General features: G+C 46.3%; 1 protein-coding gene across 11 annotated transcripts in view; it reads right to left on the reverse strand.

Annotated features, from left to right (window-relative positions):
- Positions 1-15115, reverse strand: part of CC2D2A (coiled-coil and C2 domain containing 2A) — a 131937-nt gene that overhangs the window by 22409 nt on the left and 94413 nt on the right. For 9 of the 11 annotated variants that reach the window (XM_086404752.1, XM_086404753.1, XM_086404760.1 and 6 more), the window contains 6 exons: positions 13819-13986; positions 10868-10973; positions 10401-10510; positions 9381-9477; positions 7834-7932; positions 3547-3723 (listed from right to left, as the gene is read on the reverse strand). In XM_086404752.1, coding sequence (XP_086260878.1) covers positions 3547-3723; positions 7834-7932; positions 9381-9477; positions 10401-10510; positions 10868-10973; positions 13819-13986 — 757 coding nt within the window. Of the gene's footprint in view, positions 1-3546; positions 3724-7833; positions 7933-9380; positions 9478-10400; positions 10511-10867; positions 10974-13818; positions 13987-14496; positions 14629-15115 lie in introns of those variants that run through there. The other 2 variants (XR_015165147.1, XR_015165146.1) reach the window with 2 other exon arrangements.

Here is a 15115-nt window from a genome sequence, read left to right on the forward strand (position 1 = left end):
AGGACTCCTGAAGTCAGGGATTTTGTTTTGATCTAGTTTTTTTTTTTTTTAATCTTCAGTATTGAGGGTACTAGCCAGCACATGGTAAAGTGTTTAATAAGTGTTACCAAATGAATGAATGAGAGCACAGATAACATCCCATTACTATTTTATGACTTTTAATAGGACCTAGAATATAAAATTGTTCTTTTTTTATTCCATAAGTTATGGCTTTAAAAAATTTTTTAATTGGAGGATAATTGTTTTACAATATTGTGTTGGTTTCTGCTCTACAACAACATGAATCAGCCATAAGTATACACATATCCCCTCCCTCATGAGCTTGGATTGTTCTTGACTTCTCTTATATTGGAGCTGAACTGTGGTTCCTGTTTCTAATTTGATGGCTGTACTCTAAGAAGTTGGGGGGAGATAGGATGGAGGCATCTCCAAAAACCTCCTGGGTATTCTCACAAGACGTCCACTTACATCTGAATCTTAACATTGTCATTACGCCATCGTCATTATGACCACGTATTCAGCACAGTGCCAAGACTTGGTAGCTACCAAATAGGTGTCATGATGAATTTATAAGTAAATGAAAAAAAGTGAGCTTATAAAACTTCAGTATGGGTGTGTCACAGATGCTTAGGGTAGAAATAATCATAACCTTAAAGAGACAGAGAATTATGAAACAAGGGTGATGTGAAAAAAAGCACCCTTTTGAATTCATCCCTGCTTCCTTTAAACTCATTAGTTTATATATTTATCCATCTATCCAATTATTAAAAATATTTGCTGAAAGTCTAAAGGGTTTGAGGCAGTCTGGATAAGTGTATATAAGGCAGACCCCTCAAGAAACTTCTAGTCTAGTTCAGTTCTGTTCAGTTCAGTCGCTCAGTCGTATCCAACTCTTTGCGACCCCATGAACCGTAGCACGCCAGGCCTCCCTGTCCATTACCAACTCCCGGAGTCCACCCAAACCCATATCCATTGAGTCGGTGATGCCATCCAACCATCTCATCCTCTGTTGTCCCTTCTCCTCCTGCCCTCAATCTTTCCCAGCATCAGGGTCTTTTCCAATGAGTCATCTCTTCGAATCAGGTGGCCAAAGTATTGGAGTTTCAGTTTCAACATCAGTCCTTCCAATGAACACCCAGGACTGATTTCGTTTAGGATGGACTGGTTGGATCTCCTTGCAGTCCAAGGGACTCTCAAGAGTCTTCTCCAATACCACACTTCAAAACCATCAATTCTTGGGCGCTCAGCTTTCTTTATAGTCCAACTCTCACATCCATACATGACCACTGGAAAAACCATAGCCTTGACTAGACGAACCTTTGTTGGCAAAGTAATGTCTCTGCTTTTGAATATGCTGTTTAGGTTGGTCATAACTTTTCTTCCAAGGAGTAAGCTAGTCTAGAGGAGACCATTAATAAGGAATCAGGGGCTTAAAATACTAATACTTGACCAGAGATCCTATAGGGATAGACACTGTGTGCCAGGGAGGCATTAGAGAGAGGCACCTATAGGCACTGTCCAGAGAGAACAGTGAAAATCTGGCATGAGCACTGACTGTTGGCATTCTAGATTGAAACAAGTATATACTGGGTTGGCCAAAAAGTTCGTTTGGGTTTTCTTTTTTTTTTTTTTCGTTTGGGTTTTCTGTAAGCTGTTATGGTAAAACATGAATGAACATTTCCGCCAACTCAATATAAAACTTTTCCTACCACGTAGACCTGAATATCTGCTGTGCATTTTGACTCCATGGCCAGTGCTTCCTGGGAGCAGGGCCCATGTCTGAGTCATTTTGTGTTCTTCTCTGCACCAAGCATGCATAAGGTAAACGTTTAACAGGTATCTCATAATGGTCGTTAATACCTGTTTAAATTACCAGAATTACCATTTAATGGGCTGAAGCAGTAATTTAAGGAGCAGTATGCTAAACTGGTGAGGGTTTCCCTGGTTTCTCAGTGGTAAAGAATCTGCTTGCTAGTGCAGGAGACACAGGTTCGATCCCTGGGTTGGGAAGATGCCCTGGAGAAGAAAATGGCAACCTGCCCCAGTATTCTTGCTGGAGAATTCCATGGACAGAGGAGTCTGGCAGGGTACAGTCCATGGAGCTGCAAAAGAGTCGGACATGCCTGAGCAACTAAACAACAACAAATGCTGAGTTGGTCATCTGAGAAGTGCCAGGCGAAAGCCAAATGCTAAAAGGATTGGGGTTATTTATTATAAAACAAAGGTAGAACCAACAAATTCACAGTTGATTCAGCATGAAATTTGGAAGATTCTTAACTGGCTCAATTCCTTAACTTTTGGTTAATGTGAATATTTACAGAAAACTGAATGTTTTCTTTTTTTTTTTTTTCTCCCCCTCTCTTTGACTACCTATACTGTGGCAGCTCCACTGGCCAGAAATAAGTGTCATAGCCACGCTGCTTCTGTAAGAAGCAGGTCATTGGTTTTATGGGCTTGGAAACAGTGGAAGTGGCTCCCAGTATGCAGGTGACATTCTGACATGTGACTTCCAGATTCAGAGCTAAATAAGAATCTTTCTGACAAGATGACATGGGCCCAGAGGCAAGACTAGACAGGAACTGCAGACGTCTGTAGTTCCAGGCCAAGGGATTACACATACATTAGGACCCAGCAGCTTCTATAACGAGGCAGAGGACAGAAGCAGGTGACGGAAGCTCAATAACCACTGACTGATGAACAGCAAAACAAAATACATGGTACCTTTTTAAGCATGTCACCCATCTATCAGAGGCAAGAAAGGAAAAACAAAATAAGAGGAAGACTTCATTAACAGAAATCATCTACTTTAAAACACTTTCGTTTTTACCGACACAAAGTAGGGATGTTAAAATAAGAGTTTCAGGAGTTACTACTGATTTTCTTAGACCATTCCATGAGTAAATCACTTAAGAAAAACCGCATGGTATGGCTCAGCGTGGGATGATGGTGGAGGGAAGACTAATCTGCTAATCCTGGCAGTTGCTGTTGAGCGGAAAAACAATTCCAGGTTATGGTCCCTACTGTTTAGGGCAAGACCCTCTCTTTCCTGAAAGACCTGCAGGGGCTCCCTGAGGGCTCGTTTCTGCTGCTGTGTGTTTAGGACGCCCGGGTCCTGTCAAGGCACAAGGAGCGGCCGAGTTTGCATTTCAGAGGGATTTTCCTAAGCCCGCATTTTGGAGGTCTAAGAGAAATGCCACCTGCAGCCACAGTGGGGCAGTGAAAAGCCACTGAAGGCAGCAGTTGACAGCTTAGATAGTCTCATTTTAAGGAAGGAAGGCCACGGGGCTCTTAAAACTCCTGCAGTAGGAGGTCAGTTGCCTGGGAAGAATGCCCAGTGCAAAGGGCCCTCTGGTTTTCGGCCTGTCGGCCCCAGTCATAGTCTGCTCTCTCCCCGTTTGGAAGCTCCTCTCTGAATGTAATAATAGATGCTCAAGAAAGGAAACCTCTGCTTATCTGTTCAGTCTAATTTTAGGAAAGCATAGCCTAGCAAGCCTCTCTCACGTTTCATCTGCATCTCATATGGGATTCTGGAGACTACACAGTTACCTTTTCTCGAACCGACTCCCCAGGAACTAGCTGAGGCTCCAAGGTAATAAACAGGGTGATGTAAGAGCCTTCACTCAGGCTTCGGACAGAGTCAAAACCCCGGTCCATCATCACGCTTCGCTCCTTACTGTAGCCCAGGAGCACTGGGGGAATATCGATCTTAAACGTTCCATCGATCTGTGAAGAAAATACAACTAGTAAGCATCCTGGTGAGAGAGAGTGAGAGTGGTCATGTGTGGATGTGAGAGCTGGACTAAAGAAAGCTGAGCACAGAAGAAGTGATGCTTCTAAACTGTGGTGTTGGAGAAGACTCTTGAGAGTCCCTTGGACTGCAAGGCGATCCAACCAGTCCATCCTAAAGGAAATCAGTCCTCAATATTCATTGGAAGGACTGGTGCTGAGGCAGAAACTGCAATACTTAGGCTACCTGATGCGAAGAGCTGACTCACTGGAGAAGACCCTGATGCTGGGAAAGATTGAAGGCGGGAGGAGAAGGGGACGATAGAGGATGAGATGGTTGGATGGCATCGACTTGACGGGCTCGAGTTTGATCAAGCTCCAGAGGTTGGTGATAGACAGGGAGGCCTGGTGTGCTGCAGTCCATGGGGTCACAAAGAGTCAGACATGACTGAGCAACTGAACTGAACTGAAGCATCCTGGTGATTTTCCAACAGAAGTTCAAAGGCAAGTCAGCTCCCCATGATGTGATGAATTCAGTAGAAACTGCTCAGACTGGTATTCAGGGCACACCCGTCTCTCTAGACTTGTCTTCTTACGCCCCGTCAGCAAGGCTATCTCCCTGCCTGCTGTGCTTGGCTCAGCACAGCGTGTACTAGTTGTGCAGGCTGATACCCACACTAGGTGGTTGTTCTTCAGTGGCTCAGTCATGTCCCACTCTTTTCGACCCCATGGACTGCAGCTCGCCAGGCTTCCCTGTCCTTCGCCATCTCCCTGAGCTCACTCAAACTCATGTACACTGAGTCAGTGATGCCGTCCAACCACCTCATCCTCTGCTGTCCCCTCTCCTCCTGCCTTCAATCTTTCCCACATTAGGTTGCCTGGGTTCAAATCCTGGGTTAAACCCCAAGTGACTCAACTTGTGCATTTGTAAAAAGGAAACAATAATAGTACCTACTTTGTAGGGTCATTATGTGTGTTGAGTGGATTAATAGATGTAAAACACTAAGAAAAATGCCCGGCCCATGGCAAGTGTTAGCTGGCAGCCAGCCCCCTTTGCTGGGATGCCCAGCTCCGTGTCTCCACATTTTAGAATTTGAATCATTTTTCAAGGCTCAGGTCAGATGCTATCTCCTTCGTGGTTTGTTTTGTCATTTCTGCCAGCCTCACAGGTAGCTTGCTTCTTTCATTTATCGCACTGACACATTCTGCCAGGCTTTGTTGTTGCGTATTTATCGTCTACTTTTAGATTACTGTTCTCTGCACACAGAATCTGCGTTGTGTTCCCCTTTGTGTCACCCTTCTCCGACAGGTAGCAGTGTTTGGTGTGCATACACAGGAGGCTGGATGCAGGCTCAATGAATTACAAGCCACTTGCATAAAACGACCTAACTTACACAGACGTTCAAAAAGGCAGAACTTTTTACACCTTTGTAGTCAAAACAATCAAGTTTACAAAAGACTGTCTGGTGCCACAAAACTACTCAGGGCTAGAATTTTAGACTCACGGATTTTCAAAGAATCCAATTTTTATTTCAGTCTTTTGCGACATTTATTTCTCAGAACAAAGACAGAAAGAACTGAAGCTTTCAGTGACTATGCCCTCTAGAGAGGAATGAAATAAGCTCTTATTTATTTTCCTCCTTGCTTTGGTGGGTCTTCCCTGGTAGCTCAGTCAGTAAAGAGTTTGCCTGCAATGCGGGAGACCCAGGTTCGATCCCTGGGTCGGGAAGATCCCTTGGAGAAGGAAACGGCAACCCACTCCAGTATTCTCGCCTGGAGAATCCCACAGACAGAGGAGCCTGGTAGGCTACAGTCCATGGGGTCACAGAGAGTCAGATACAACTGAGTGACTAACACTTACCTGGGAGCTTCCCTAAAGCCTGAACCAGGCAGATGGGAGGATGCAGGGGGAGGAAGAGTGTAAACACAGAGCTGTATAAACTTCAGCTGAAACAGCAGATGAGCCAGGAGGCAGTGGCACCATCTCCAAGTAGCTGAAGTGTAGGAACTTAAGACAGAGCTTCTCACCCTGGGCACTGTCGGTTGGGACCGATAGCACTATGGGAGGCAGGCCTGGGCCCTGCGGGGCATTTGCAGCTTTCCCGGCCTCAGTGCACTAGGTGCCAGTTACGCCCCTCCTAGTGCATGCGTGCGTGCTCGGTGGCTCAGTCGTGTCTGACTCTGCGACCCCATGGACTGTAGCCCACCAGGCTCCTCTGTCCATGGAATTTTCCAGGCAAGAATACTGATGTGGGTTGCCAGTTCCGCCTCCAGGGGATCTTCCCGACCCAGGGATGGAACCTGCATTTCCTGCGTTGGCAGCCAGATTCTTTACCACTGAGCCACCTGGGATGCCCAAGTTCCTCCCTGGACCCATTACTCATAGATCTTGGTTTGCAGCCACACAAAATGAACAGAATTCTGATGCAGTAATAATAATAGAAATAAATGGGCCACCAGGGAAGCCCAATAATAATAGTAATAATTGTATTTATCAGGACCATATCATATAGCTAGTTTGTCACCTTAATTAAACCTCACGACTCAATCGGCAAAACAAGTCTGTGGCAAAGAATCTGCCTGCTGATGCAGAAGATGTGGGTTCGATCCCTGCGTTGGGAACATCCCCTGGAGAAAGAAATGGCAACCCACTCTAGTATTCTTGCTTGGAGAATCCCGGAGACAGAGAGCCCTAGTGGGCTACAGTACATAGGGTCGCAGAGAGTCAGACTTAGCGGCTAGGCAGCAACAACAGGGAGGAACTTGGCTCACGGCACAGTTCAAAGAAGAAACTGATGACAGAGTGACTGGAAGGAGAGCAGGCTTCCCTAGAAGCCAGTGAGGTGCTTACTTTAGGGGACTCAACCAGAGTGTGGTTGTTACCAGAATACAGAAAAGCAGTTTACTCTTTTATCGGGAAGAGCTTTGGAGGAACTACTTCTGAGTACCCTTCCTCGTGTGATGCCACATAACACGGGAAGTAGGATTTGCAAAATGATGTGCTCTTTAAATTCTATTTTTCATTTCAAATCTAGTCCAAGAGGAAAGTACTGTAGAGTATCTGGCAAGCATAAAACTGCGGCACCACCTACAGACAGTCCCTTTGGTCTAGGGAAGACTGCAATGCTAAACGATTCCTGATATTCCAACCAATTCAAGCCTCTCAGACTGGAGTTTTGTTCTGGGTCTTGCCCGAGGCTCTGACAGAGGCAGCGTTTGTTCCATGCGGCCATCACCTGTGGAATTACACTGTCTCCTCTGGAGCTGTGTGAGATTAGCATGACTTTGCCTCAAAGCTCCCTGTTGCTATGGATTTAATACTGGGGTGTTAATGCCATTTCAAAACCTTTAACTGTCCCAGATTAGAGTTGCTCTGCCATTCAAGAATTGTTAACCTGATGGATCCTCTTACACAAAATTGTTAAACTCTGAAGAATGGTACTTAGTTGAGCGAGTCAACCGATGTTCATTTCTGAAATAGTGAGGACTCTGGAAACATGAATGCACTTAATTAAAGGGGCCATCAGCTGGCCTGATTGTTTTCTTCAGGTTATTCTCAGGCATCTGGCCACCCGACTCCAGTCATTCTTGACAAGTTTCTACTTTGTCCTACCTTCTTCACATCTATTTAAGTGTTAAAAAAAACTATCAGATTGGAAAAGCAGCACGTGAACTACTAATCGTCAGGAAGATAGGTGTTTTAGTAAGTCATGCAAATATGACAGATCAGTGGCTTTACACAGTGATATTTATCTTTCCAATAGTGGCCTTGCGTGTCGGTCCTCTCAGGGTTAAGGGTGCTCCTGCTCAGTCGCTGAATCGTATCCGACTGACTCTGGGGCCCCACAGACTGTAGCCCACCAGGCTCCTCTGTCCGTGGGATTTCCTAGGCAAGAATACTGGAGTGGGTTGCCATTTCCTCCTCCAGGGGATCTTCCCGACCCAGGGATCGAGCCCCCATCTCCTGCATTGGCAGGTGGATTCTTTACTACTAAGCCACCAAGGAAGCCCCAGTGTTAAGGGTATACCTCCACAAAGAAAGCTGTACCAGGAAAGCTGGATAGAGCAGTTCCCCACTGCCATGGAATTCTGACTTCAGACGCTTACCCTTGCTTGGAAATATATCGTGCTGAACGGAATTTTCACACACCCCAGCCAGTGTCTCTCAATACGAGTGTGGATTCCACTTCCTCTTTCACGGTCGTCCTAAAGGAGGGGTGGGAAGTCATAATTGTTTAACAACTCCAGACAGTCATTTAATAAGTAACTCGACAGCAGGAAAGCAGCAGGATTTTAGCTGAAAGCACAGTAGGTTTAGGTTAAACAGATATAAGTCACATTCTTGTTGAGACACTTAATAGTTATGTAAAAACCAGGAAAGTCATTTAACCTCTCTGGACCTCAGTTTCCTCATCAATAAATTGGGAGTTTAACGGTCTACTTTGGGGACTTCCCTGGTGGTTCAGTGGGTATGATTCTGCACTTCCAATACAGGGGGCCCAGGTTCAATCCCTGGTCAGGGGACTAGCTCCCACATGCCACAGCTAAGACCCAGTGTGGCCAACTGAATAAATTAATATTTTAAAAAAGAAAAAACAAAACAACAAGAAAAATGATAATCTATTTCATGGGTTATTTTAGAATTAAGACAGTGTGCTTAGAAAGAGCTAAGGCAATGTGCTAATAAAGAATTAGCACAATTCCTGGATCATAGCAGACACTCAGATTGAAAACAAAAGGGCTGGTTCTCAGGCTTCCCTGGTGGCGCAGTGGTTAAGAACCTGCCTGCCAGTGCAGGAGACATGGGTTTGATCTCTGGTCCTGGAAGATCCCGCATGCCTTGGCGCAACTAAGCCCACGCGCCCTGGAGCCGGTGAACAGAAACAAGAGAAGCCATGGCAGTAAGACCTCGCACTGCAGCTAGAGAAAGCCCTCAGAGAAGCAAAGACCCAGCCCAGCCAAAGATAAATAAATAAAATTATTGTTTTTAAAAAGCTGTTTCTCTTCCTCCCTCCTCCCGTTCCTCATTCATACATGTCAAGTTTCAAACATCCCGAATTTGGGGACCTATGGTACTGAGGGCAGGCTGCCCCCAGACCTGCCAAAGTGGCAGATTGGTTATTTTGAATTCAAGTTATTTGAAAAACAGCTGGTGCAAGAACACCCAGACCCTCCTTTGTCTCCAGTCTCCAGAAAGCAGGAAATAACCCACCCCCCCTCACCCACCCCAACCCGAGGAAAGGTACCTTCCCTGCATCTTGCGTAGAGAGACACCTTTTCACCAGAGAGGGACTCCAAGGCCGGGGAGGCTGCATAAATGCACCTTGTTAGCCTTTACTAATTTACCACATTGAATCCAAACGTCCTTATCTCGTCAACTCCTCACATCTTTATCATTTCTTTGTCTAAAAAGTATAAAAGCTATCTGCCTTGGTCACTTCCTAGATATTGTATCTATGAGACTTCTGTATGCACAAAATTAAAAGTTGGTTTCCTTCCCCCCTGTTAATCTATCTTGTGTCAGCTTAATTATCAGACCAGCTAACAGACCCCACAAGAATAAGGGGAAAATTTCTCCTCCCTGACAGGCCTTGCACGGCGGGTAGAGGATATGAAAACAAGTACAGACATCTTCCTCAAAAACGTGAGCTCACCTCCAAGACGTCATACAGCACTTCATCAAAGATGTTGATGAACACGTCGTCTTTCACTGACTGCAGGCTGGCGGTGCTATAATCCCCGTTGGGGGCCCTGCAGATGTGCACCACGATCAGAGAACACGAAAGAAGCAAAAGAGAAATAGTGAGCACTCCAATGTCCAAACAGGAATATGAGCAAAGAAATGAGGACTAATGGCAGTTCTTTCAGTTAAAGGGTTTCTCCAGCACGGGGATCCTACAGTGTGGTTTGTTGTTTCATCTCTAAGTCCTGTCCGACTCTTTGTGACCTCATGGACTGCAGCCTGCCTGGCTCCTCTGTCCATGTGGTTTCCCAGGCAAGAATGCTGGAGTGGGTTGCCAATTCCTCCTCCAGGGCATCTTCCCCACCCGGGGATTGAAGCCGTGTCTCCTGCATTGGCTGGCGAGTTCTTTACCACTGAGCCAACAGGGAAGCCCAGTCACTTTTCCTGCCAATTAACCAAGGCCGAGCTGAGGTTCATCTGCTACATCAGCTGCTCTGAGTTTTGCCAGGCCTGGCCAGAGCAGCCCTCTCCATGGCATGGCTCCAAACCGGGCCACTGCATCTGCTTGGTTGAGCGTTGGCCTTGAACTTTGCTCATTCTTTTTTGCTTATACTGTGTAGAAAAGTGGTATCTATTTCTCTCTCTCTCTTTCTTTTTTTTTTCTCCTGTTTGTCTTCTGACTTAACTAGTTCTGTTTCCAAGGTGGCTCAGTTGGTAAAGAAACAACCCAAAATGCAGGAGACCACCTGCAATGAAGGAGATTTGGGTTTGAAATTACTTAAGGCTCCCAGAGCTGGGGAGATAGGGAAGAAAAAAAAAATCAGTGTAGGGCCTATGGGGTCAAGGGAGTGGAAAGCTTGGGCTCTGAGGAACCAGAGCCTGGAGTTGAGTGGGGTATCCTAACAATGAACCCACATTTCAAAAGCTGGACATTTCCCATTTTTTCCCCCCTTGATTGGAACCACTTGTGATATGAGAAAAATATGCCTACCTAAATGGAAGTTCAAGTTCTTCATTCCAGCTGGGATTTGGTCCTTCTGCTGTAGTGGTATGGCAGATTGTTCGCTGAAATGAAACTTCTACAAAAGGACGTACTAAAACCTTTAAAAAAAAAAAAAGAACATGTACAGTTTCTGTTTAGCTAGATTTTTTGTTATTGGTTTGTTTCAGTTTAGGATTGAAACCCTTTTCAGCTCACTAAATCCCGAGCAGAAACTGGAAGTTTGGAAGTTTATGCATATACTTTTAATAAATTTCTATACTATTTTTTTTAATCAAGAGAAAACAGTCTGTAACAGTTAGTAGAATTATTTTGTTCTGAGCAGAGGAAAAACATGATTCTAAATAGTATATTTCCAAAGAAAATGAGACAGAAAATGGATTATGAACTTTCTAGGCAATTCTTAAAAACATAAGGGGCAAGATTCTAACCAGAGAGCCAGCACTTGGGTATCTCACCTGGCCGAGGGGGTAGTCGGCGCTGTGGGCTGGGCTGTGTGTTGTCGGGGAAGCAGCGTGCTTTTCAGTGAAGGTCCTTGAAGATCTTGATGTCTGGTGGAATTTACTAGGAGGGAAAAATGAACAGAAGAAATAAATGACAGGGAAAGTCTAATTATGTTACTGAGCAGATGGTTTCTCCAAAGATGTTTGGTGCTGATAGTTATCCTGGCAGACATTCTTGCAAAGCTTGTTGACGCTTTAGAAGTCTTTTCATATGCTCTGGTCCTCCCTACTCACCTAGTGACTACCAGAACCTTTCCAACGTCCTTCCTTAGGTCTGCATGTCTGGCTGGAATAGAAGAAGAGACCTTTTCTCTCTACGGTCTAGTGGGTGCCTTTCCCCCATAATTGAGAGCATCAATCCCTTTCAGGTAGCAGAATCCTGAGCCTCCTAACCAGCCTGCCCTGCCTCCATCCAATTCAGGTCCTCTTTCTCTGTATGTTTTTTGAAACTTCATACTCCAGGAAGCTTGAGCTACACATCCCAGGTAAGATCTCTCTCTCTGGGCCTGCCAGGCATCACTGGCAAAAGGTGGTCAGTGATTCCTAGCTCGAGTTAGGATCTACGAGTCTTGTCCTCTTTCCCTTTTGAACTGCCATCATAAAGGAAGAAAGGAAGGTCATGTCCAGAGATCCTCTCCCAGACGCCTTCCCCCTCATCCCAACAATCCACTTGCATATTTGTTTTGAATTTTCTGGTGTATCTAGTATTTCACATTCAGTGGCAAAGTACACCTTGTCTCTTTCCACCAGACTGTCTTACCTTTTCACAGAAAGGGTTTCAGACAAACTACGAGACAAGGAAAGTGGAACATTTAACTCAACAGCTACCAGAGAAAACCTTTTTCCTGTTTGGAACACTGTCAATTGCATTATTACACAAACATCTGTTTAGTACCTCCTGTACTTTAGCAATCTGTTAGACTCTGGGGCTGCAAAGGCCAATAAGATACACTTTAGCTTAGACTAGATAAACAAAGAGTCGTAATATAGTGGGGTATGTGTTAGACTGGAGGGCATGGGATATAAGAGAGCAGAGAGAGTACTGAAAATCCTATTTAGTTTAGTTTTAAGGGGAGAGGGCTAAGATTTGGGTGGATTTAGTGCAAGAATTGGTATCTGAGCTGACTTGATGAGTCTATACTAAATGTAAAACAATAGGATCAATTATGCTTCTTTGTAATGATTTGAATGAAATTGTTTAAATCTTAAAAAACTTAACAGAAATAAAAAATAATACCTATTGCCTATTCATTAAAAAATAACAACAGCTTTTCACCCCACAGTTGAGCTTTAATGTGATCAAGATGAAAAGGCTGGGATGTGGCTTGGGGAAGCGATGCTATGGCACAGATTCAAGAGCTTAGACAGACATTCACAAAACAAAATGTGACCAAACTCTGGGAATAGTTGGTGATGATCGGATGTTCTGTGATGGGTAGATGAGTTAGAAGAAAAAAAGGAGGGCAAAATAATAGGGGGGGTGGGAGTGGATAGATCATTTAAAAGGAAGAACCTAGGGAGGAAAGAGGCCCAGGCTAGAACAGGGGACTTCTGTAATCAGACGGCTGGAGGCCCTTGGGCAAGCCACGACAAGCTCTTCACTTCCATTTGCCCTTTTGTAAAATGGAGACAGTAATAGTAGTGAGAAGTAAGTGAAATCATAGATACGAAAGTGCCTAGGGTAGTGCCTAGAACACTGTGAATGTACAGTAAGGTATAGCCTCCCTCATCACACTGGTAAGGGCACCAGCAAAGAGGAGTAATTCTTGTTCCTTCTGTCTCTGTTCTCCAAGGGGCTAAGAAATTTAAGCTCACCTTACTTATAGTTGGGTTTCCCTGGTGGCTCAGACAGTAAAAGAATCTGCCTGCAATGCAGGTGACCCGGGTTTGATCCCTGGGTCAGGAAGATCCCCTGGAGAAGGGAATGGCAACCCACCCCAGTATTCTAGCCTGGAGAATCCCATGGACAGAGAAGCCTGGTGGGCTACAGCCCATGGGGTCACAGACTCAGACACAATGAATCGATTAACACTTCCTTATGGCTGAGGAGTCCCCATTGCCCCAGTGTATGAAATACAGTGGGTGTAATTCCTTTCTCTGGGCAGATAAAAAAGAAGCCACAGTTTTGTGCTCACAGCACATGTTTCGGAATCTAGAATATGCACCTTTGGGGTATCTTCCCAGCTCTCACCCACTTCTCTGAGGACTGTCCCCCGTATTCAGGGCTGGTCCCTGTGAACCCGCCCCTGACTGTAGGTAACTAGATGTGGCTCAGCACCCGACCTGGGCTAGGACCTTTTGGGGAGCTGATGACTGGGGGTGGAACCATCGAGGATGAATCACTTCCATCACACAAAGAGTGAAGCAAATTCACACGGAAGCAAGAGAGACAAAGGGCCTTTGAAGATGCCAGCTTAATCTTAGGTCTCCCTCGTGGTTCCACCATATCTGCTGTCCTCTTGTTCCGTGAGATATAGCCAACAAAGCCCCTCTTTACCCTAAATCGACTGATTTGGTTCTGTTGTGCTGTGCTGTGCACAGTTGCTCAGTCATGTCTGACTCTCTGTAGTCCCATGGACTGTAGCCCACCAGGCTCCTCTGTCCATGGGATTCTCCAGGCAAGAAGACAGGAGTGGGTTGCCATGACCTCTCCAGGGGACCTTCCAGAGCCAGGAATCGAACCCACGTCTCTTGCATTGGCAGGCAGGTTCTTTACCTCTAGTGCCACCTTGGTTCTGTTACTTGGAACTAATGGGGCCCTGACATCATCAAGAACACCCACCCTCACCCCCATCCCTCCCCTCAGCCCCCACAGAGCAACAACTCTGTTGATGATGAGAGTGAACACACTGTGAAGAGGTGGGGTCCCGCAGCTCCCACCCCAGGCCGGCTTGGAGGGCTCTCACCTTGCCGTTGGCTTCCTCACCGGAATGTCGTAAGCCCGGATGATGTTCACCAGCAGCTTTATGTCTCCGTCGGACAGGTTTTGGGCTGTCACCTTCTTCCGGCCTTTTCTCCTTGGCCTCAGTGGTCGCTTTTGTTCTGCCAGCTTGAAAAGGCTCAGGCCCAAAATGCTAATGATTACAGAACACAGTTAGGACTCTAGGGGAAAGAAAGACTGGGGAAGTTCACGAGACACCTTCCCACACTCTGCCCCAAGGTCCCTCATGGGCCCCCGAAAAACTCTTTGTCTCTTTGAGGAGGGGTGGAAATTGTCAAAAGATTCTCCCAAGATGGGGGAGATCTACTGCGTAGATGATGAACGTATATTTTAGCAGCTTCTGATCCAAGGCAGATAACTCAGGTTCTGGGCCCCGCCCTGCACCTCCTGCTTGCCCTCTGCCTTGCTGATCCCCCAGCCCCTCAAACGTGGCCTGAGCTTGCCAACTGTCCGCTTTTGCTCCTGCCAATCCTGCAACACCCAATGCTTCCTTCCACCTTCCTCGTTGACCCTCTTCACTGCAGTTCTACCGCTTTTCAGGGCCAGTATTTCCAGGCCAGTGCATCCTGCTCACCTTGGGCAAATCATTTCACCTCTTGCTGTCTCTGTTTCATCATCTGTAAAATGGAATATTAATACCTACCTCTTGGGGTTATTGAGAGGACTAAGCGAGGCGCGTACACAGAGCCCCTGGGTACGGGTCTAGCATTAGCAGATGCCCTAACACAGTGACTGTTGGGATGATGACAGTGGTCACGATGCCACGGTGATTCTGCTGGAGAAAGGAGGGGATGGAGATAGGAGGAAGGCAGGGGAGGGGGGCCAGGGGGATCTCTCTACCTCTCTATGTCTCTGCCTGTCACTGAGATGACACCCATGAACACTTCCTGGAAGGTGAAAGCAACACAGTCTATGAATGAGAAGGGCCAGGGAACAGCGAGTTTAATTTTGCCCCAGAGACTAAAGAGAGCACAGCAGAGACTTCGTATCGGGAAGCTGATGTGAATGGCTAAGCCCGACAGCCACAGAGCAACGCCAGCTGGGCAGAGCTGGCCTCAGGCTGGCAATGCTCACGCGGCTCTTCTCTGTGAGTACGGAAGAGCTGGCTGGACTGGAGCCCTCCTTCCAAGAGGCACGTGCCAGCCCAGGGAGATGACTCCCAAGGGACTCCCAGGGCCTGTGGTTCCGTGAGCCCCCCAGGGCCTTCTAAGGGAGCACAGAGGAGCTCCCGTTTACCAGCACCGCTACGGTTCAAGCAGAGT

This window comes from Bos grunniens, chromosome 6, assembly GCF_055505025.1.
Source record: "Bos grunniens cultivar Pamir isolate PY7600 chromosome 6, Bosgru_T2T1.0, whole genome shotgun sequence".
NCBI classification, from domain to species: domain Eukaryota; kingdom Metazoa; phylum Chordata; class Mammalia; order Artiodactyla; family Bovidae; genus Bos; species Bos grunniens.